At 52.0% G+C, this 20,848-nt stretch overlaps 1 protein-coding gene and 2 non-coding genes across 7 annotated transcripts; all 3 read left to right on the top strand.

Moving 5' to 3' along the window:
• The first annotated feature begins 2,281 nt into the window (after positions 1-2,281).
• On the top strand, positions 2,282-20,754 carry EIF4G1 (eukaryotic translation initiation factor 4 gamma 1). Of its 5 annotated transcripts, none has more exons than XM_060298328.1 (34): positions 2,282-2,417; positions 3,238-3,294; positions 3,517-3,610; positions 3,902-3,988; positions 4,507-4,527; positions 5,109-5,285; positions 5,515-5,614; positions 6,696-6,808; positions 7,598-7,690; positions 7,889-7,955; positions 8,278-9,099; positions 9,365-9,453; positions 9,546-9,732; positions 9,825-9,958; positions 10,087-10,245; positions 10,400-10,585; positions 10,773-10,970; positions 11,177-11,323; positions 11,536-11,772; positions 11,983-12,087; positions 12,201-12,360; positions 12,564-12,664; positions 13,505-13,607; positions 13,846-13,948; positions 14,176-14,408; positions 14,552-14,670; positions 14,796-14,968; positions 15,264-15,389; positions 15,548-15,629; positions 17,173-17,271; positions 17,384-17,518; positions 17,644-17,725; positions 17,866-18,006; positions 20,127-20,754. In XM_060298328.1, the coding sequence occupies exons 3-34, from the start codon at positions 3,551-3,553 to the stop codon at positions 20,309-20,311; spliced, it is 4,824 nt and encodes a 1,607-aa protein (XP_060154311.1). In that variant the 5' UTR covers positions 2,282-2,417; positions 3,238-3,294; positions 3,517-3,550; the 3' UTR covers positions 20,312-20,754. The 5 variants fall into 5 exon arrangements, with proteins under 5 accessions (XP_060154311.1, XP_060154310.1, XP_030717536.1 ...); XM_060298327.1 differs by having other exon boundaries at positions 10,397-10,585; XM_030861676.2 differs by lacking the exon at positions 4,507-4,527.
• Positions 9,152-9,209, top strand: LOC115857698 (small nucleolar RNA SNORD66). The gene has a single exon (XR_004041350.1). It is a non-coding gene; the product is annotated as a small nucleolar RNA SNORD66 (small nucleolar RNA).
• LOC115857690 (small nucleolar RNA SNORD66) lies at positions 12,409-12,484 on the top strand. The gene has a single exon (XR_004041343.1). It is a non-coding gene; the product is annotated as a small nucleolar RNA SNORD66 (small nucleolar RNA).
• Positions 20,755-20,848: the final 94 nt, after the last annotated feature.

Here is a 20,848-nt window from a genome sequence, read left to right as displayed (position 1 = left end):
TAACCACTGGACTGCCAGGGAATTCCCTGTACATTTTAAACATGTGCAGTTTATAACATACCTAAATAAAGTTTTAAAACATGAAACAAAATTAGAAAGTGATTGTAAGCTGGAAAACATAAATAAAAGGATAATTCTCTATCCAAGTCAGTGATTGTACTTTAGAGTAAGAAATTTTCACAGTGGCTCTTAACCTTTCACATTTAATGTCATTCAGCAATAAATATCAATGGAGACTTACTTATTCTGCATTGGACATTATTTTAGTTTGTGGATATGCAAATATAGAAAAGCAAATCCTCACAAAGCTTATATGATGAAAAAGAAAATAATTATGTTGTACTGGAGTGTGAACAAGTTATTCTAGGATCACTGAAATAGGGCCTAAGTGCCCGGGTAAGTGAGGGGAGATTTTTGAGGAAACTGATTCTTGGAGAAAGATGAGTTTATCCAGAGGAAAAGAAGGCAGGATATGGCTAAAGGAGTAGGAAAAGCAAGAGGCAGACAAGCTATTTGTTTTCAGAAACCGTGGATAGTTTGGTTTGGCTGTGTATAGAGCTATGGGAAACTGTGGTAGGAGATAAGAGACACAGGTTGATGAGGTTTAGAAGAGCTTTGTTGTGCTAAGAAATTGACAGTGTCTCTCTATGGGGACCAATGAATGAGAGCAGGAAAGTGACATGGTCAGCTAGCTATCTGGGTGAGAAAGCTCACCATGGAGGCTTGGAGACCAGGCAATGGAAATGAACTGAATTATGGCAGTAGAAATGGGGAGGGGGGAAGGGCAGAAGTGCTTTTAAAGACAAAATCAACAGGACTTGATTTTGATTCAAACACCAATAGGACCTGATGTCTGATGAGACGTGTATGGGAAGGAATGTAGGATGAATCCCAAAATTTCTGTTTAGGCACTTATTCATAAAAAAGAATACATGAGCAAAACATGTTTGGGAGCAACAGGAGGACTCTATCCAGTGGGGAGAGATGATGCATTTCTACCTGGGCATACACAATTTAAGATGCCTGTGAGGTGACTAGGTGAAGATGTCTTTTAGGTAGTACCTTGTTCTGACTGGAATTCGAGAGTGATTTCTGAGCTAGGAACGAATTGGCGTGCAGGCAGTAACTGATTTTTATTTATTAGTTTGCTTAGGGAGAAAGAGAAATGAGAAGAGTAGAAAACAGAGCCAGCCATACATGATAAAGTCACAGAAGTCAAGTGAAGAGTGTAACAGAGAACACTCTAGATCTGCATTTTCATTCTCCTTATGGTTCCTCCTCTGTGTGTCTATTTTGCTCTCCTTTCTTTGGAGTTTCAGTTACTCAGATACAATGGGAATAATAATACAACCCATTTTGTAGGAAATTGTGAGGATTAAGTGAGATCACAAAGGTCATATATTGAGTGACCAGTTCATCATTGGTGCAAAGAAAATGTTTTCTTTTGAGATTATATGTGTTTGTATACAGAGAGGGGGGTGGGGAGGAGGAGAGAGAAAACAGAGCTAGATACCTAGGCACAGTTTTAAGCACTTTCACAAAAATTAATTCCTTTAATCCTCACAATCCAATAGCGTGAAAGCACGATGGGTAAAAGCCCAGAACTGAGCCAGACTGCCTCGTTTCAAATATCCCCATTTTACAACAGGTATTAAGTAGGTAGATAGTAGGTGCATCGCCAGGGGAGTAAGTGGCAGAGTTTGGATTAAAATCCAGGCTGACTCTGAGTAACTAGATGTGGCTCTAGTGTGTCCCTTCAGGCGGTTCAAAATCTTGGCTATTGGGCAGGGAGAGGTCTTGGATTACTTCTTCCATCACTATTTGAACTTTCCGTGATTGGTTTTAGTCCCTCCCTGGGAGTGGCCGATCTCTATAAAAGACAAATCTACTAATTCCCTACTTAGAATGTTTCAATCCTTTTAGTGTAACATTCAGTTTAATAGGTCTTTCAATGATCAAATTTACATTATTTCAAAGCTGCCTAATTCGTATTTCTTTCCGTATTTGTCCAAGATTTACTTCCGCAGGACTGAGTCTTTAATTTCAGTGTTCTCAGCCCTCAGCCAGCACTTCGCCTAGCACACAGTATGCAGTCAATAAATACTTGCTCAAAGTATGAATGAACTAAAGAACCGCGGAACAGAGACGCAGAGGGGATTCGGTCTGGGGAGTTCCAAAGTTCGGGAGGGGACACGGGGCGGGCAGTGCCTGTCACATGACGAGGCGGGGCAAATCCCATGTGCTCCACGGCGCCGGGCGAAGCCCCGCCCTCTGCGCCGGTCACGTGGGGGCGCCGGCTGCGCCTGCGGAGAAGCGGTGGCCGCCGAGCGGGATCCGTGCGGGGAGCCGGAAATGGTTGTGGACTACGTCTGTGCGGCTGCGTGGGGCTCGGCCGCGCGGACTGAAGGAGACTGAAGGTAAAGCCGCCATGTCCGGGCCCGACCCGGCCCCCCCACCCCCTCCCCCCGCATCCGCCGCCATCCGGGCCCGGACCGGCTACCCTGCGCCGCCGCCCCGGCGCCCTGGCCCCGTGGCCCAAGCCCGGGCCCCGGCCCGCCAGGGCCTGATCCCCGGCCCACGTGTGCCCGGCCTGGCCCGGCCTGGCTGCTGGGTGGGGGTGGGGGATCGCGGGGCCGGAATATGCGGTCCCCGTGGGCTGGGAGGGCGCCGGGTTTCCCGGCCGCTAAGTGCCACCTCGGTCCGACCCGAGGAGGCCCCGCGGGCGCAGGCACCGCGGCTCCCGGCCCGCCGCCCCCTCCCCCCTTTGCGGCCCGGCCGCCGGGAAGTGACACGTTGTTCTTTGGCACTGGCCGGCGCTGCGCAGGGAGGGCGCAGGGGAAGGAGGCGGCGGCGGCGGGCAGGGAGGAGCCCCCGGCCCCGCCCGCCCTCCGGGCCGACCCTCACTTGCTTCAAACCGGCTCCTCTTCGGCCGCCGCCCGCCTGGCCTTTTACGGCCCGACTGCCGCCCTTCCTGGCCTCCACTCCTGGGCAGCGGCAGGCCTCGTCTCTGGCCCCGCGCGGGTGCCCCCGCGGTCACCCGCGGCAGGCGTGCCTCGTGTGCCCCCGGGCCAGGCCCCGAACCCGGTGTCCCCGGGTGGGGGGTGGGGACACCACGGCCGAAGCTGCTAGCTCCGTTTGTGATCCGGGAGCCTGGTGCCAGCGAGACCTGGAATTTCCGGTCTGGTTGGTCTTGGGCCCCGCGGAGCCAGGTTGATACCCCTCACCTCCCAACCCCAGGCCCTCGGATGCCCAGAACCTGTAGGCCGCACCGTGGATTTATTCTTAACCGAGGGGGTGAGTGAGGGGCTGTTTCAGCAGGCCAGGGGGGTGGTTGGAGGCGGTGTGGGTTTGACAGGGTGTTGGTGGGGACGTAAGCTGGGTCTTTAATGCTCCTTCACCCGCTTGGCGCCTCCGGGGCTCGCTGCGGGCCCCAGCCCTTGCTTCAGCCCTTCCCCCACTCCATTTGCCTTCAGCTTGGGTCCCTTCCCCTTTCTGAGCTCCTCTCTTTCCCAACAGGTGCTGGGGGGACCCTGATGTGGCACCAAATGAAATGAACAAAGCTCCACAGCCCACAGGCCCCCCACCTGCCCCATCCCCTGGACTCCCACAGGTAATTAGGGAGGAATTAGCAGTGACTGGGGTGCAGGTTGGGGAGACCAGGCAGCCGGGTCAGGAACAGGTTCCAGCCTCTGGATTTTCCCACCCCTTTCTGTGTCAGGGCAAAGTGCAGCTTCCTGCTGCCAAATTGAGACACGGCCCCTGGGCTGTTCCCAGGGGCTGTCATGGGGAGGGTGTATGTGGACTGTTGAGGCTCTTGCCACAGATCTGCCCCCTTCACCAGCTTGAGTTTCTGCCCCACCTGGGTTTCCCCTCTTGCTGAAATCTGGTCTCCCCCCTTCAGCCAGCGTTTCCCCCGGGGCAGACAGCACCGGTGGTGTTCAGTACGCCTCAAGCGACACAAATGAACACGCCTTCTCAGCCCCGCCAGGTGAGGGGCTGTGGGGAGGGGAGTAGGGGGCATGGGTGGGAGCCACGTAAAGCTTAGGCCAGTTTGGGCCTAGGATGGAAACTACGGAGGCCCTGTACCTGCCCCAGTTTCCTGACAGTTGCTATGTGTTCTTTCATGGGGCTCTGCACTTTGCACTGTTGATTACTTACGGTGGCTGGCCCCTCGGTTAGTATGTAGTCGGTGGGGATGGCATTACTAGGGGTCCTGGTGCCTTAAGAATTGGGGGCAGTGTTGGGCCCTGCTGCCAACTCTTTGGGCCCTGCTTTCCTATTTCCTCCTTTTACTGGGAGGTTGCCATTGCTCCATTCCCCATCCCTTCTTTCTCTTTGGACTGTGGGAAAATAAACACTCCAGCTGGTTCTTGCCTTTCTCTATTCCCTAAATTCTTCCTCATTAAGTGGGAGAGGATTCTTGTCCTGCGTCCTTCATATTTTCCTTCATCTTTTCCCCTCACCTTGGGGATAATTCTCTTCTTTCCTGTCCCCATGTGCTCTCAGGGAGGATTCAGGTCTCTGCAGGTAATACCCCTTTGCTAATCCTGGACTCTCTCCTGGTCTCACCATTACCCTCCACCCTAGTCAGGGGCTAGAGACAGGGACTGGGGTTCCTCAGGGTGGGGACTTGTTTGCTGTCCAGGTCCTCATTCTGAGGCGGACCAATGCATGTTAGGGGCTAAATCTTGCATAGCGCATATCTGGGAACTGGGAGACTTGCATGTTAGCGGTTAGCTCCTCAGTACCTTAGGGTGGAGCAGTGCATGCTGGGGAGTATGTTGCTGAAAAAGGCTTTACTTAGGCATGATGCATCTGGGTGTTAGGAAGCCTCTGCTGAAGGATAGACTGGAGGAGGTGACATGAGTATGCATGGCAAGGAGGGAGTAAATATGCAGAGTGCAAAGTGTGTATCTGAGTTTGGAGGGCACATTGTGAGTACAAGAGGCCACTTAAACATCAGTTGGTCAGGTGAATCTTGGAAGTGTTGGTCCCCATGCTCCAAAGCCCCTGGCACTTCTGTCCAGACTAGAGGCATAGCAGAATGGCCATTTTGCTGTCCACTTCCTTCCCTTCCCAGTGCCAACTGCCTTCCTCCCTCCTGACAGCACTTCTACCCTAGCCGGGCCCAGCCCCCGAGCAGTGCAGCCTCCCGAGTGCAGAGTGCAGCCCCCGCCCGCCCTGGCCCAGCTGCCCATGTCTACCCTGCTGGATCCCAAGTAATGATGATCCCTTCCCAGATCTCCTACCCAGCCTCCCAGGGGGCCTACTACATCCCTGGACAGGTGAGGCTGGAGGCTTGGGGGCTGGAGGCCACACAACCTTGTACCCCAACTCCCACTTTCCTTACCCTGACCCCCCAGTCCCATCTCTTCTCCAGAGGTGGGACTTTCTTCTGGTCATTGCCTAGAGTTGGCTTGTCCTGTCTTGCCTTATATTCTCTTTGTAGTCTGATACGGTATTCGTAGCTCCGTCAACTCCTCTCCCCTCCTTCTCCCCCTTCCCCTCCACCAGGGGCGTTCCACATATGTTGTCCCGACACAGCAGTATCCTGTGCAGCCGGGAGCCCCAAGCTTCTATCCGGGTGCAAGCCCTACAGAGTTTGGGACCTACGGTAAGCAGGGGAGGGAGTCAGGTGTGAGTGAGTCCCAGGGAGCATCTAAACTCACCTATTAATTGCTAAGACCCTTCCCAGGCTTGTTTCTTGGTCTAAAAATGACAGGGGTAGCAGGGATTGTTGCTTAATATGTAACTGGTGTTGGGGGGTGGTGCGGAGAGGATTTTATACTGTTGCTGAGAGTTGGAGTCCTCCCCATGTCAAGGAATACAGTTCAAGCACTAGTTTGAAGGCCTATTAGTAAATATTCCCTGTGACACTCGTTCCATGGTTGGGGGGAGCCCATGTAACATGGATCTGAGAGGTTTCTGTAGCTGTTTTTCATTTATATTCTAGGAAAGGATTAGTCTGTTCTTTATGGCAGTGGTTTCCAAAATTTTTTGACCATCAGGAAAAATTTTGAGTATGTACTTTTAATGTATGTTTTTGTTTGTTATACGTATGCATAATTTAGACAAATAGCACTTAATGTTGCTTGTCAGAAACAAACAAGTGGAGGTTATGGATGATATTAAAGAATGTATCCCATTTTGGAGACCATTGCTTTAAGGAATTTTTCTCATCCTGGGCCTGGTTCATAATGTTACTTTTTGTTTCCTTGCCCCTTAGCAAAGGGCTGGAGACTGGAATTGGACTCAGGTTGAATGGAACAGGGTTGGCAAATCTGTTTTTATCATTCCCAGCCAAAGACCTGATTCTGTTTCAGGTTAAGTAGTTGCTGCTCTCTCAGAGTATATGTGTGTGTTTTGCTGGGGGTGGGGTGCATACGTGTTACCTTACGGGGTAGAAGAGGAGCAGACATAGTCCTGGTAGCTGGTGTGTGGTGGGGAAGAAGTGCCTGCCTACAAGGGGTGTGTGTGTCAGTGTTAGGAATTCTTGTAAACGCAGTTCAGACTGGTTCCCCAGCTTTGATAGACACCTCATTCCCTTGGGGAGGAGGGTGGGGCAGGGCGAGGGGCCAGCTGTGGGTGATGAGAGGTTCTCTAGGGGGTGGGAGGTGTTCAAGCAGGCATTTGTATGTGGTTGGGCTCTGACCCTGCCACTGTTCTTCCTTTCCGTGTCCCTCCCGCCCCCCAAGCTGGCGCCTACTACCCAGCCCAGGGTGTGCAGCAATTTCCCACTGGTGTGGCTCCCCCGCCGGTTTTGATGAACCAGCCACCCCAGATTGCTCCCAAGAGGGAGCGGAAGACGGTGAGTAGCAGCGGGGGGCTCTAGGATATCTGGGAAAGGGAGAATCAAGGTCAGGCACATTGTGGGTCAGGGAGCAGGAAATTGAGGGAGATCTTCAGCTGAGAGTAGGCAGAGAATGGGGACCTGTGAAGTGCTTAGGTTCTTTGTAAGGTGCTAAGATTTCCGTGTAGAAGAAGCTTACTGGAAGATTGGAGTGTCTGGTGGGGAAATTCCTTAGAGACCTGGGTCCTGGGTCCGTAACATCTAAGTTTGGTTTTGGGTTTCTGGTGGCTTGCCTTGGAAATGGTTTGCTTTCTGTGGCCCCACCCCCCAGTCCTGGAAGCTCTTGAGGCCTCCGCCTCTGCTCGGTCCTCAAGCCCTGGGCGTGGTGCCCAGAATAGGGTGCCAGGGCTGGGGAAGCCGCTGAGTCACCCTCGCTCCACCCACTGGATCTGGTCTCTGCCCCCAGAGATCAAGCAGACTAGCCACAAGTGAGCCGGATGGGTGCTAGATGGGGGTCCTGGGCCCCAGGGCATGCAACCACTTCTTGGGGACTTCTGGCTGGGCAGGGATGAGGGAGGGAGGGGCATTGTGATGTACGTGGCTGCTGTGAGGTCAAGGGTGTCTTAGGGGTAGTGGCCAAGAGGAGACTATAAGAGCAGCTGGATGGGTTGACAGTAGAACTCATGGAGTTTCTGGCACCCACCTGCGTGCTTCTCAGTGAGGGGTGGGGAGTCCTAGGAGTGGAGCAGGGTGGAGAGGTGGGTTCCTCCTGCTTCCCACTCATCCTGTAGCTTTTTTTTCCCCCAGATCCGAATTCGAGACCCAAACCAAGGAGGGAAGGATATCACGGAGGAGATCATGTCTGGGGCCCGCACTGCCTCCACACCCACCCCTCCCCAGGTACTGTTCTTTGAGTGATGCCTTGGCTGGGATGGCTGTTCTGCCCTGGACTCCTAGGTCCCTGGATCTTTTTCTTCAACTAAGGGATTTATTTCCCTGCTTTCCTGGATTTCTAGGCGGCTAAAGTAGAAATGGCTCTAGTAAAGAAGGGTTGTGGGACTCTTCAGGGCAAACTTGGTAACCCTTTGTGTCCTGCAGACGGGAGGTGGTCTGGAGCCTCAGGCTAATGGGGAGACACCCCAGGTTGCTGTTGTTGTCCGGCCAGGTAAGTGAGCAGGTGGGGCAGAGCCTTTATGGGGAAAAGGAGTGTGAACATTTAAAAAACCAAGGAAGTGGAGTGACTTGAATTGGGTGCCGGAGAAAGCAGTGTGATTGGTTCATCCTGTTTTCCTTTCAGAGAAGAACTAGGTGTCAGGTAGTCAGATTTTAGGGTAGATTGGATTTTGAGTGAGAATGGAAAAGACCTAGGTGGGAGAAGACTGGTGTGTGTGTAGGGGGCTGTTAGGTTGGGAATGCTTGGCTGGGAGGAGGAAGAGTAGTAGCAGTGAAGGACTTGCCTCTAATTACTCGTTCTTACTATGGTGCAGATGACCGGTCGCAGGGAGCAATCATTGGGGAGCGGCCAGGGCTGCCTGGCCCAGAGCACAGCCCTTCAGAATCCCAGCCTTCATCACCTTCTCCGACCCCATCACCACCCCCAGTCTTGGAACCGGGGTCTGAGCCTAATCTCACAGTCCTTCCTATTCCTGGGGACACTATGACAACGGGGATGATACAAACATCTGTAGAAGAATCAACCCCCATGCCGCCTGAAACTGGGGAGCCATATTGCCTCTCTCCAGAACCCACTCCCCTCGCTGAACCCATACTGGAAGTAGAAGTGACACTTAGCAAACCAGTTCCAGAATCTGAGTTCTCTTCCAGTCCTCTCCAGGTTCCCACCCCCCTGGCATCTCACAAGGTGGAAATTCTTCCTGAGCCTAATGGCACAGTCCTATCTGAGAATTTGGAACCAGAGTTGGAGTCGAGCCCGGAGCTTGCCCCTCTCCCTCCCCCGGCTTGTCCCTTTGACTCCCCCATGCCCATTGCTCCAACTGCCCAACCTGAGGAGCTGCTCAACGGAGCCCCCTCGCCACCAGCTGTGGACTTAAGCCCCGTCAGTGAACCAGAGGAGCAGGCCAAGGAGGCTACAGCATCGGTGGCTCCCCCCACCATCCTTTCTGCCACTCCAGCTGTGGCTCCTCCAGCTGCTTCCCCTGCTCAGGAGGAGGACATGGAGGAAGAGGAAGAAGAGGAAGAGGAAGGAGAAGCTGAGGGTGAGAAGGGAGGAGAGGAACCGCTCCCCCTAGAGAGCACCCCTGTCCCAGCCCACCTGTCCCAGAATTTGGAGGTGGCATCAGCCACCCAAGGTAAGGTGTGGCTGGATGGTAGAGGTGGGGCACGCTGGGTGTGGTTCTTTTTCTTCATTGATGACTTCTTGTGCCATTGTGTCTGGGTCATAGAAGCCCTGTAATGGAAGGGTTAGATTCCATCTAACCTAAGGGTTGGATTAAGGAATTCTAAGTCAAGAGAGGGTGTGATGAGAAAAGGGAATATTGTACAGTGGCTGCTTTTTATTTTTCTGAGGGGTTGGGGGTACTCCTTAAGTTATTCTCACTCCTCCCCCCCAAATAGTGGCAGTATCTGTGCCAAAGAGGAGACGGAAAATTAAGGAGCTCAATAAAAAGGAGGCTGTAGGAGACCTTCTAGATGCCTTCAAGGAGGTAAGGGATCAGAAAGCGGAGGGAGAAGGGCAAAGTTTGGGTATGGAACAGCGGTCACATTGCAACCAAAACGGAATGTCCAATGGTTACAGGTGAACCCAGGAGTACCAGAGGTAGAAAATCAGCCTCCTGTAGGCAACAATCCCAGCCCAGAGCCTGAGGGCAGCAGTGTGCCCCCGCGACCTGAGGAAGCAGACGAGACCTGGGACTCAAAGGAAGACAAGATTCAAAATGCTGAGAACATCCAGCCGGGGGAACAGAAGTATGAATATAAGTCAGGTATGCAGAAGGAAGGGTTGAGAAGGGTTGAGTATGCTTACCAGGGCCCCAGGAGAAAGCAGTGTGATTGGTTCATCCTGTTTTCCTCGCAGATCAGTGGAAGCCTCTAAACCTTGAGGAGAAAAAGCGTTATGACCGTGAGTTCCTGCTTGGCTTTCAGTTCATCTTTGCCAGTATGCAGAAGCCAGAGGGATTGCCCCATATCAGTGATGTGGTGTTGGATAAGGTTGGTGGGCTTAAGGGAGAGGGTAAGTTTGGGCAGGTTGGCTGGCTGGGGAGGAGCCAGAGGTCTTGAAAGAGTGGTCAGTAGCTAGCCCTAGCCTGTTTCTCATACCTTCCCTGTCCTTTTCGCAGGCCAATAAAACACCATTGCGGCCACTGGATCCCGCCAGACTTCCAGGCATAAATTGTGGCCCAGACTTCACTCCGTCCTTTGCCAACCTTGGCCGACCAGCCCTTAGCAGCCGTGGGCCCCCGAGGGGTGGGCCAGGTGGGGAGCTGCCCCGAGGGCCGGTGAGTGGGACTGGCAAGGGGAGTTGGGGGTGTTGGCTTCCTGTATCTCATTTGAGGGGGTGGGGAGAAGTCTGCCCTGGAGATGTGTGGTAGTGGTAGTAGGTCGTGCTGACTAGTTCTGTGGCTTCTCTTGTCCCCGCTCCTTGCTTAGCAGGCTGGTCTGGGACCCCGGCGATCTCAGCAGGGCCCCCGAAAGGAACCACGCAAGATCATTGCCACGGTGTCAATGACTGAAGATATAAAGCTGAACAAAGCAGAGAAGGCCTGGAAACCCAGTAGCAAGCGGACAGTGACTGATAAGGACCGAGGGGAGGAGGACACTGATGGCAGCAAAACCCAGGTACCTGGAAGTCGTGGTTTGGTCTCCATTCCTTCTTTGCAAGGTCTGCCCTCTGAGCCAGCCTTGCCCTCTTTGCCTCTGTCCATTCTCATCACTGGTAACTACTTTGTCCATCCCTCCCAGCAGCCCCTGTTCTTCTGAAAACCTCACTGGACTCTATGCTTTCTCTGTCTCCTCTCCTCTCCAGGACCTGTTCCGCAGGGTGCGCTCCATCCTGAATAAGCTGACACCCCAGATGTTCCAGCAGCTTATGAAGCAGGTGACGCAGCTAGCCATCGACACCGAGGAACGCCTCAAAGGGGTCATTGACCTCATCTTCGAGAAGGCCATTTCAGAACCCAACTTCTCCGTGGCCTATGCCAACATGTGCCGCTGCCTCATGGCGGTTAGTTTCCACTGTTTTATAAACCTTGTGGTTTAGCTTCCCACTTCTCTTCCTAAGACTCTGAGTCCAGCTTCTTGGTTCTCTATCCTGTGCTGTTGGTGGCAGAGCCAGGGCCAGAGGTCTTCCTGGGTCAGGTAGTTGAAGACTTTTGGAGGGTTTTCCCTGCCCTGGACTAGTCTGAATGTGGCGTTCTCTTTGACATACAGCTGAAAGTGCCCACTACAGAAAAGCCAACAGTGACTGTGAACTTCAGAAAACTGTTGTTAAATCGATGTCAGAAAGAGTTTGAAAAAGACAAAGATGATGATGAGGTTTTTGAGAAGAAGCAAAAAGAGATGGATGAAGCTGCCACGGTGAGAGAAACTCCATTCCCATTTCCACTGCTCACCCAGATGCTACTCAGCTGCAGAAGTGGGGGTGGGGATATTGGTGTTTTGGGGGTTTCTCTGCCTTAGGACGTGAGTGCTTGCTGCTAGGTTTAGGAATCTAGATAGTGGAAGAGAGAACAGTTTTAGCTGAGTGGCTGGCTGTCTTTTTGATGTGGTCCCTGTCCCATGACCGGCAGGCAGAGGAACGGGGACGCCTGAAGGAAGAGCTGGAAGAGGCTCGAGACATAGCCCGGCGGCGCTCTTTAGGGAATATCAAGTTTATCGGGGAGTTGTTCAAGCTGAAGATGTTAACAGAGGCGATCATGCACGACTGTGTGGTTAAACTACTTAAGAACCATGATGAAGAGTCCCTCGAATGCCTTTGCCGTCTGCTCACCACCATTGGCAAAGACCTGGACTTTGAAAAGGCCAAGGTAGGGGCTCCTGGGGTATGGGAGAGGACAGGCTGAAGCGCGTGGGGTCTGCGGTCCACTGGCAGACACCCTTTCCAGCTGTTGTGTCTGAGTGGCACTGTGTGCCACTGAGCTACAGTGGCGGAGCTGAAGGCCTGAGGAGGGGCATGGCCTGTAGTTGGAGGTGAAGTTTTAGAAGTTCCTGAACTTGATCCCTTTGCTTCTTGTTAGCCCCGGATGGATCAGTATTTCAACCAGATGGAAAAAATCATTAAGGAAAAGAAGACTTCATCCCGAATCCGCTTTATGCTGCAAGACGTGCTGGATCTGCGACGGGTGTGTGTCCCCTTTCCCACTGTTTGCTGCCTCTGACCCCACAGTCCCAGTTCCTGACACTTTTGTCTGGCCCTGTCTGATGTAATTACCTTGTGACTGGCCTGTCGCCACAGAGCAATTGGGTGCCGCGTCGAGGGGACCAGGGTCCCAAGACGATTGACCAAATCCACAAGGAAGCTGAGATGGAGGAGCATCGGGAGCACATAAAAGTGCAGCAGTTAATGGCCAAGGGCGGTGACAAGCGTCGGGGTGGTCCTCCAGGCCCACCCATCAGTAAGTTTGAGGCTGGGACTGAGGAGGGACAGTGTGAGGGGTTGTGCTTTCCACTGATGACTTCTTGTTAGTGCCACGTGTCTGGGCCACTGAGACCCCATGATGGAACTGAGGATCTGAGGAAGGGAGGCTGGGGGCAGCCCTCGGGAGCGGGGTTCTTGGGACTTACCCATCATTCCAGTATGCTTTCCTTTTTGTCCCAGGCCGTGGCCTTCCACTTGTGGATGATGGTGGCTGGAACACAGTGCCCATCAGCAAGGGCAGCCGCCCTATTGACACCTCACGACTCACTAAGATCACGAAGGTAGGGGTGTGTGTGTTGGAAGGGCTGATGTCAGTGATGGGAGGATAAAGAGGGGTCAGATGGGCCTTAAGCACAGGTTTGGATCTTAATCCCCTCACTTGTCTGAGGTTGGGAAGGTGACAGCTCAGTTTTCCCCCTTAGACTAGCTGGTTAGATTGCTGGAGAGGGACTTCCAGCTCTAGGGGATGCATTCACATTGGTCTGGACCACTGGTCAGCACCCTGACACGCACACCAAAGCCAGCCATTCCCTCCTTCTCTGCAGCCCACAAGCTAAGAATGAGAGTTTTCTACATTGTCTAGTGGTTGAAAAGAATCAAAAAGTGAACGATACTTTGTGTTAAGGAATTACATAAAGTTTAAATTTCAGTGTGCATAGTTTTTTTTTTTTTTTTTTTGGCGGTACGCGGGCCTCTCACTGTTGTGGCCTCTCCCGTTGCGGAGCACAGGCTCCAGATGCGCAGGCTCAGGGGCCATGACTCACGGGCCCAGCCGCTCCGTGGCATGTGGGATCTTCCCAGACCAAGGCACGAACCCGTGTCCCCTGCATCGGCAGGCAGACTCTCAACCACTGCGCCACCAGGGAAGCCCTCAGTGTGCATAGTTTTATTGGAACATAACCACACTCATCACTTTTAAGTATTGTCCGTGACTGCTCTTGTGCTATAGCGGCAGAGTTGAGTAGTTCAAACTGCCTGGTCTGTAGTGAATATTTACTGTCTGGCCCTTTACAGGGAAAGTTTTCCTGTAACCAGGGGCCCCTTACGGCTGTGTGTGGTGAGAGCTGGCGGGGGCTTTGGCTGGATCAGACCCGTGACTCTCACTCCCTTTCCTTCCTCAGCCTGGCTCCATTGATTCTAACAACCAGCTGTTTGCACCTGGAGGGCGATTGAGCTGGGGCAAGGGTAGCAGTGGAGGCTCAGGAGCCAAGCCCTCCGATGCAGGTATGGAGGCCACTGTAAAGAGCTGGGTGGTTAGGAATCAGCTCTCCTGAGGGCAGCGTCTTCTCTGTACCGGGGGCTTTCATTACAGAGTGGTTAGTTAGGTAATACAGGCAGTGTGTACTTGGCACTAGGGACTGAACTACTCTAGTGTCAGGACTAGGACCAAGCGTCCTAAATTGGCGAGTAGGAGATAGGATGTACAGAAATATGTTTTAATCTGGGTTTTCTCCCTCCCCAGCATCAGAAGCTGCTCGTCCAGCTACTAGTACTTTGAATCGCTTCTCAGCCCTTCAACAAGCAGTACCTACAGAAAGCACAGATAACAGACGTGTGGTACAGAGGTGGGGTTTTCTCGGTGTCTTTGTTTTCACACTGGGAGTACTGATTGGGTTTTGACTGCTGCCGTAGGAATCCTTAACACCTGTAATGCTCAGAGCTCCCGGCTGAGATTGGGGCATATACCTGATGACAAGAACAAGGCCTGACAGTTGCTCAGCATGTTGGATAGTTAAACAGGAGTGCATGTGGGCAGTACAGGTGAGAGACGATGTGCCTGTCTTTCTTCCAGGAGTAGCTTGAGCCGGGAACGAGGTGAGAAAGCTGGGGACCGGGGAGACCGCCTAGAGCGGAGTGAACGGGGAGGTGACCGTGGTGACCGGCTTGATCGCGCACGGACACCTGCCACCAAGCGGAGCTTCAGCAAGGAAGTGGAGGAGCGGAGTAGAGAGCGGCCCTCTCAACCTGAGGGACTGCGCAAGGCAGCTAGCCTCACGGAGGATCGGGACCGCGGGCGGGATGCTGGTAAGGGACTGGGGGGTGGGGAAGGGAAGGGTGTGGGCTGGTTTGGGACTAGCTAGTACCCAGACAGTGTCTTCAGGGCTCCAGACCCTGCTTGCTAGGAAGACTGGAATTGAAGAATCTCTGATCTGTTTTTCTATGCTCAGTGAAGCGAGAAGCCGCCCTGCCCCCTGTGAGTCCTCCGAAGGCTGCGCTCTCTGAAGAGGAGCTGGAGAAGAAATCCAGGGCCATCATTGAGGAATACCTCCATCTCAATGACATGAAGGTAAGCAGTGGGAGTGGTCTGAGTGACAGCAGGGTGGGCGGGAAGGGGCCTGTGCCGACAGGCATGGGTGTAGGGTCTGGGCCAGACAGTGACTGGTCTCTCTTCTGTGCGCTGCGCCCCTGCAGGAGGCGGTTCAGTGTGTGCAGGAGCTGGCCTCGCCCTCGCTGCTCTTCATCTTTGTGCGGCACGGCATCGAGTCCACACTGGAGCGCAGCGCCATTGCCCGTGAGCACATGGGGCGACTGCTGCACCAGCTGCTCTGTGCCGGGCACCTCTCCACTGCTCAGTACTACCAAGGGTATGACTTGGTGGGCCTCCCACTTTTACATACCCACAAATTTTCCTCCTTTGTAGGACCCGTGGAACCTTAGATATGAATGTAGGCTCCTTAGCCATCTTGGTCAACATAACTTTTGGCAGGGTTGGGGGTGAGCCATCTAAGGAGAAGACGACGGCCTTAGTTTGAGATAATTGCCCCATGTTTAGGAAGTTGCTGAAGTGCTCCACGTTGATCCTTTAGGCGCGCCTTTGTTGCCCCAGCAGGAGGGTAGTGCAGCTTGTCTCTCCTAGCTGACTTTGAATTCTCTTTGCAGGCTCTATGAAATCCTGGAATTGGCTGAAGACATGGAAATTGACATCCCTCATGTGTGGCTCTACCTAGCAGAACTGGTAACGCCCATTCTGCATGAAGGTGGGGTGCCCATGGGGGAGCTGTTCAGGTTAGTCCCCTTTGGTGGAACTCAGGGGAGGTAAAAACAGGAAGAAGAGGGGAGAGGGAGGGGAGGTGTGGCAACTTAGACCCCCGGCTTTAGGGAGGGATGGGATAGTGTGTTGAGAGGGTGTGGAAAGCTATCAACACTGGATTTTTCTCTTGTAGGGAGATTACAAAACCTCTGAGACCCCTGGGCAAAGCTGCTTCCCTGTTGCTGGAGATCCTGGGGCTCCTATGCAAAAGCATGGTGAGTGAGAGAGCCTTTCAGAGGTAGTGTGTTGAGAACTTCTCTTCCCACCATGTGGTTTTGGGTGCTGGCAGTGACCCTGAAGCCTCATGGTCCTTTGGTGGGATGGTAGTGCTGTGTGGGTACCTGGGAGAGGAAATGTCGAGGCTGGCACTCTCCCTCAGACCAGTGCCTGTTGTAGGTTCTGGCCAAGGCTGGAGGAGAATGAGAATCTAAGGCCCTAGGCCCTTGATTGATTCACTCATTCATTCAACTAGCATCTTTTAGAACATTTACCGTATACTAGGTACTGGGAACACAGCAGTGAATAAAAACACAGTTAGGAAACAAGTTGGAAAAGAAACAAACGACAGCTTAATGAAAACAACAGTGTGAAGTAAAGTGTGAAATAAAATAGCTGAAATGGAGTGCCTTAGGTACTGTGAAGTTGCAAAAGGGTGTCTATTTGGTAACGTTCACGACAGAAACCGCTTTGTTAAAATTAATTTTGATTAGCAAGGAGAAGGGTGAAATGATGGGAAAGGCAAGTTGGGTGTGGTACTTAGTAGTGGTGAGATGTTGGGAAGTGCAGTTTTTTAAAAGAGTTCAGCTGTCTGGAACTTAGAGGAGTAAGTCTTTGAATCGAGAGGAATTGTTCTTTCAGTAGCATATTACTTGTTTTAGGTAGAAATATGTACCAGGATAGTTTCTGAGAAATTTAAAATAATAATTTAAAAGAAAAAGCATATGGGACTATTTATGTATTTCATTGACTCTAAGGTGCCATAGATTGTACAACATCTTATCTATGCACTGCTGAGAAAGAAAAGACATGGTCATATTTTTAAAATGTGGTAATATGCCAGCTGTGAGACAACTCTGTTTTAGTGGTGTTAAAATGGGCGTTTTTAAAATCCATGAAGTACAGTAATTTTGTCAAGGGTTGATGGCGTCATCCTGAATATCTGTTATTGTAAAACAGTGATGGCTTCAGAATCTCTTGCCCTTTACAGAAAATGAACTCAAACTGCCGTTTACATGAAGATTTCTGATTTGTGTTGGGTTGGGGGTGGGGACTTAACATCTGCTTCTAAAATTTTCTGGACTTGGGAACCAAATAAACATACTTGTTAGATGTTTTTCGCTTCCATAAGCATTTGTTACTTGCAATAATGAAAAACTAAGCTATTTTAGAAAAAAATGTAGATGAGTGTGGAAGGCTAGGATGAGATATTTGGATTTGGTTGTTTACATTTTGTGGTCCAGTAATTCTTTGAGAATCCTGTGACAGCTAATTGACATTTTCCTAGAGGTCTCAGGCCATCCCCCAGGTTTCATAGCATGGTGGTGGGTGAGTTCTTGTGACTTGGGGTGGTTATTTGACTGACGTTTGTGCCCGTTACTAGACCGTAGGCGTACTGTTCCCATTCAGTACCTCTGTATCATCCTGAGCTGCTAGCAGGCACCTAGTGGGCTTTCAGTAGGCATTTGTTGGATGACATTTGTGGAGCTGTTAGCTTCTTGGAGAGAAAGAGAGTTGCTAAGTTGGTCTTATGTTTTCCAGGGTCCCAAGAAGGTGGGGACGCTGTGGCGAGAGGCTGGACTCAGCTGGAAGGAATTTTTACCTGAAGGCCAGGATGTCGGTGCCTTTGTCACTGCGCAGGTTTGCAGCTGGACTTAAGTTAGCTCTAGCAGTTGGGGTCAGCCAGTCCTTTCCTCTTCCCTCATCTCACATGACACACTTACCTCCCAACTGTGGGCCTTTTTCCTTGCAGAAGGTGGAGTATACCTTGGGAGAGGAGTCAGAAGCCCCTGGCCAGAGGTTGCTGTCCTCTGAGGAGCTGAGCAAGCAGCTGGAGAAGCTGCTAAAGGAGGGCAGCACTAACCAGCGGGTGTTTGACTGGATAGAGGTATATTTCTCCTGGATATTGGGGAAGAGAGATAAAGGAGAAGGTAGTGCAAGTGAGGGCAGCAAGAATGGAGCCTTCCAGGCATAATTCAGAACTTATGGGCCATTTGTCTTTCTTCTGCACAGGCCAACGTGAATGAGCAGCAGGTAGCATCCAACACATTAGTTCGAGCTCTCATGACAACGGTCTGCTATTCTGCAATTATCTGTAAGAGGAGCCAGGGAGTTGGTGGGGCAAGGGTGGGCCCAACAGATATGGAGGGAGGGAGGTTTTGGTCTTTGTCTCCAGTTCTGAACCAGGCTGAGGAGGGTGCATTATTCCACTTATCCCTGTCTTCCTCCCTGTAGCTGAGACTCCTCTCCGAGTGGATGTTGCGGTGCTGAAAGCGCGAGCGAAACTGCTACAGAAGTACCTATGTGACGAGCAGAAGGAGCTGCAGGCGCTCTACGCCCTCCAGGCCCTTGTAGTGACCTTAGAACAGCCCCCCAGTAAGAGCCAGGCCACAGGGATGGGGTGGGCTGGAGGAACTACCAGATAGTAGGGGCAGTTGTGGAAAGGGTCTCAATCCAGGAGAAGTGGGTGGTCACTGGAGAGCAAAATATCCTGATGGTTGAGTCCTTTCCCCTGCAACAAACATTCGTTTGTTTCCTTACCTACAAGTGCAAGACTCGGCCTTGAAGGTTAATTGACTACCTGTTTTGTGCCTAGCCAACTGTTAGATGCCAGGAGTGCAGAGGTGATAAATGGTAACGTTTCCCAAGTATCCTGTGCTCCCTCTGCCTGGTACAGGGCTGGGCTGCTTTTCTTTGCCTCAGTTAATCCTCACAACTATTGTTTAGGGTAGATGGTGTTCCCCCCTTTTCCATATTGGGAGACTGAGGCTTAGGTTAACATGCTTGAGGTTAATGCATTTAGCAAACAGGTATGTGCCAGGACATTGGGATATTAGCAGTGATTAAGTCAAGCATAGTTCCCATGTTGGCATGGAGTCAAGATGAATGTTGGAAAATGGATCCTGCAAGGGTACTCTGGGAGAATTTACCTAGTCAGAGAATGAGTGGGAATTGACACATGGGAGCTAAATGACAAGTGGGAGGGGGAGACTTGACAAGAAGGAACTGTGTGTTAAGGGAAGCTCTGAGGTAGAAAACATGATGCAAGGTAAAAACTGTTGAAGGAATACCAGTGTGGGTGGGAGAGCACAGCAACCAGTTGTATGTGAGGCAAGTTGGGTGGAGAGGTGGATGTGGCCAGGTCATGCAGGGCTGTGTAAGCCATGGGATGAGTTTTGGGCTTTAACCTAAGGATAGGAAAGGGCCTTTATGGGATTTTAAGCAAGGATTTTAAACATTCTTTTTAGTTTTTAGATCATCCTGGCCATTAGTGGGAAGAGTGTTTTGGAGTGGGGTGAATGTGAATGTGGCTGGATCAGCAGATCAGGGGTGTGTTGGTAGTGACTCAGCCTCACTGGTGGCAATGGAGATGGGAGAGGAGTGGGCAGATTCAAGACACACACTGGCCTGGGGGGCGGGTGGTGAGAGATTGGAAGACATATATGACTCCCAGGATAGTTTCAGCAGGTGAGGTGTTAGTGGGGGGTGCCATTCACTGGGCGGTAGGGAACACTGGGTCAAGTTGAATTTGGTCATGTTGAGTTTATGGTCCTGGTCGGGGTGATCAGAGATGTCAGTCAGGTAGACAGCTGGGTATCTGATTTCATTTGGAGAGGAAGAGGTGAGGGCTGGAGGCCCATCTCTTGAACTGCTGGCACAGGCCAACACATGTGCAAGTCACAAGAGGGTATAGGATTGCCCAAGGGATACAGCCTTGAGGAGGTAGAGGTTCCACAGGTAGGGACCAAAGGAGGATAGGACCCTATGAACAAAGGACAGAGTGATTTTAGGAGAGGGAAGTGGTCAGTAATGCTAGATGCACCCGGATTCCATAGGAGCAGATCTGAAAATTAGGGCCTCTGGAGTGTGAAAACATAGAGGCCACCCTGGCAGAAACAGTATTTGGTACAGCAGGGGGCAGGATCTGGATTGGAAAGGACAGAGTAATACCTGAATCAGGAGGAAAAGAAAACAGCAAGTGTAGACAAAAATCTTTGAATTCAACTAATCTCTTGTCAAAAGACAGATCTTTTTGGCTGTAAAGAGATAGCAGTTGTAAAGGAGCCCTTTTGTGTTTAGATGGGAGAAACTTGGGCTTGAAAATACAGGGCAGAGTGGATAATTGATTGTATAGGGTCCCCGGGATGGGTGTGCATGGGATTTGGAGAACAAGCTTGGGATAAATAATCTGTTGCTGCCATTGCTGTGGGATGGGGGTGGGAGGCTGTCCGTAGGCAGCGGTTGTGGATCTGAGGGTGTGCATGTAGGTTTCTGAGTTTTGGCCAAGTGACTCACTCTTGCACATCAGTCTCTTAGATCATGAGATAAGCATCCTGTCAGAGACATAGTTACTCTGGAATGGCCAGACACACAAATGTCAGCACGGTGGGTCAGGGCCTTGTCTCAGCAGTGGAGCTTAGGGGAGGGATCCCTGGGAGGGGGGATGGAGTGGTTGTGGGCAGCATGCCTGTAACTGCTGTCCTGCCTGCTTGCAGACCTGCTTCGGATGTTCTTTGATGCGCTGTACGATGAGGACGTGGTGAAGGAGGACGCCTTCTATAGTTGGGAGAGTAGCAAGGACCCCGCTGAACAGCAGGGCAAGGGTGTGGCCCTTAAATCTGTCACAGCTTTCTTCAAGTGGCTTCGTGAGGCCGAGGAGGAGGAGTCTGACCACAACTGAGGGTGGGTGGGGCCGGGGACTTGGAGCCCCATGGACACTCGGATGGCCAAGCCAGCCGCCCGGACTGCAAGGGGGGTGGCAGCAGCGGCAGCGGCAGTGGCAGTGGGTGCCTGTAGTGCGATGTCTGAGTTAATAAAGTGGCTGAAGAGGCAGGATGGCTTGGGGCTGCTTGGGGCTCCCCTCCAGGATGCTGCCAGGTGTCCCTCTCCTTCCCCTGTGGCACAGAGATATATATAAAGTCTTGAAATTTGGTGTGTCTTGGGGGGGGGCACCACTGCCTGCCCCTGGTCCTTTTTTATTTTCTGAAAAATCACTCTTGGGACTGCCGTCCTCGCTGCTGGGGGCATACGCCCCAGCCCCTGCACCACCCCTGCTGCTGCCTGGGCAGGGGGAAGGGGGGGCACGGTGCCTGTAATTATTAAACATGAATTCAATTAAGCTCACTGCCTCTCTGCTTTATGGCCTGCTCCCTCTGGAGAAGGGGTCTGGGTAGGTGGGCAACCTCCTTTCCAGAGCTGGCACTGTAGCACTGTTCTC

Source organism: Globicephala melas, chromosome 4 (assembly GCF_963455315.2).
Source record: "Globicephala melas chromosome 4, mGloMel1.2, whole genome shotgun sequence".
NCBI lineage: Eukaryota > Metazoa > Chordata > Mammalia > Artiodactyla > Delphinidae > Globicephala > Globicephala melas.
Note: the sequence above shows the minus strand (reverse complement) of the source record. Positions and strands in the feature narration are given on the sequence as shown.

Excerpts from the sequence above, each read along its gene's own strand:
- EIF4G1 (XM_060298327.1), top strand. The coding sequence starts at position 3,551 with ATGAACAAAGCTCCACAGCCCACAGGCCCCCCACCTGCCCCATCCCCT. Across the intron at positions 5,615-6,695 it reads TACAGAGTTTGGGACCTACG|CTGGCGCCTACTACCCAGCC; the intron begins GTAAGCAGGGGA and ends CCGCCCCCCAAG. Across the intron at positions 9,733-9,824 it reads GAAGTATGAATATAAGTCAG|ATCAGTGGAAGCCTCTAAAC; the intron begins GTATGCAGAAGG and ends TTTTCCTCGCAG.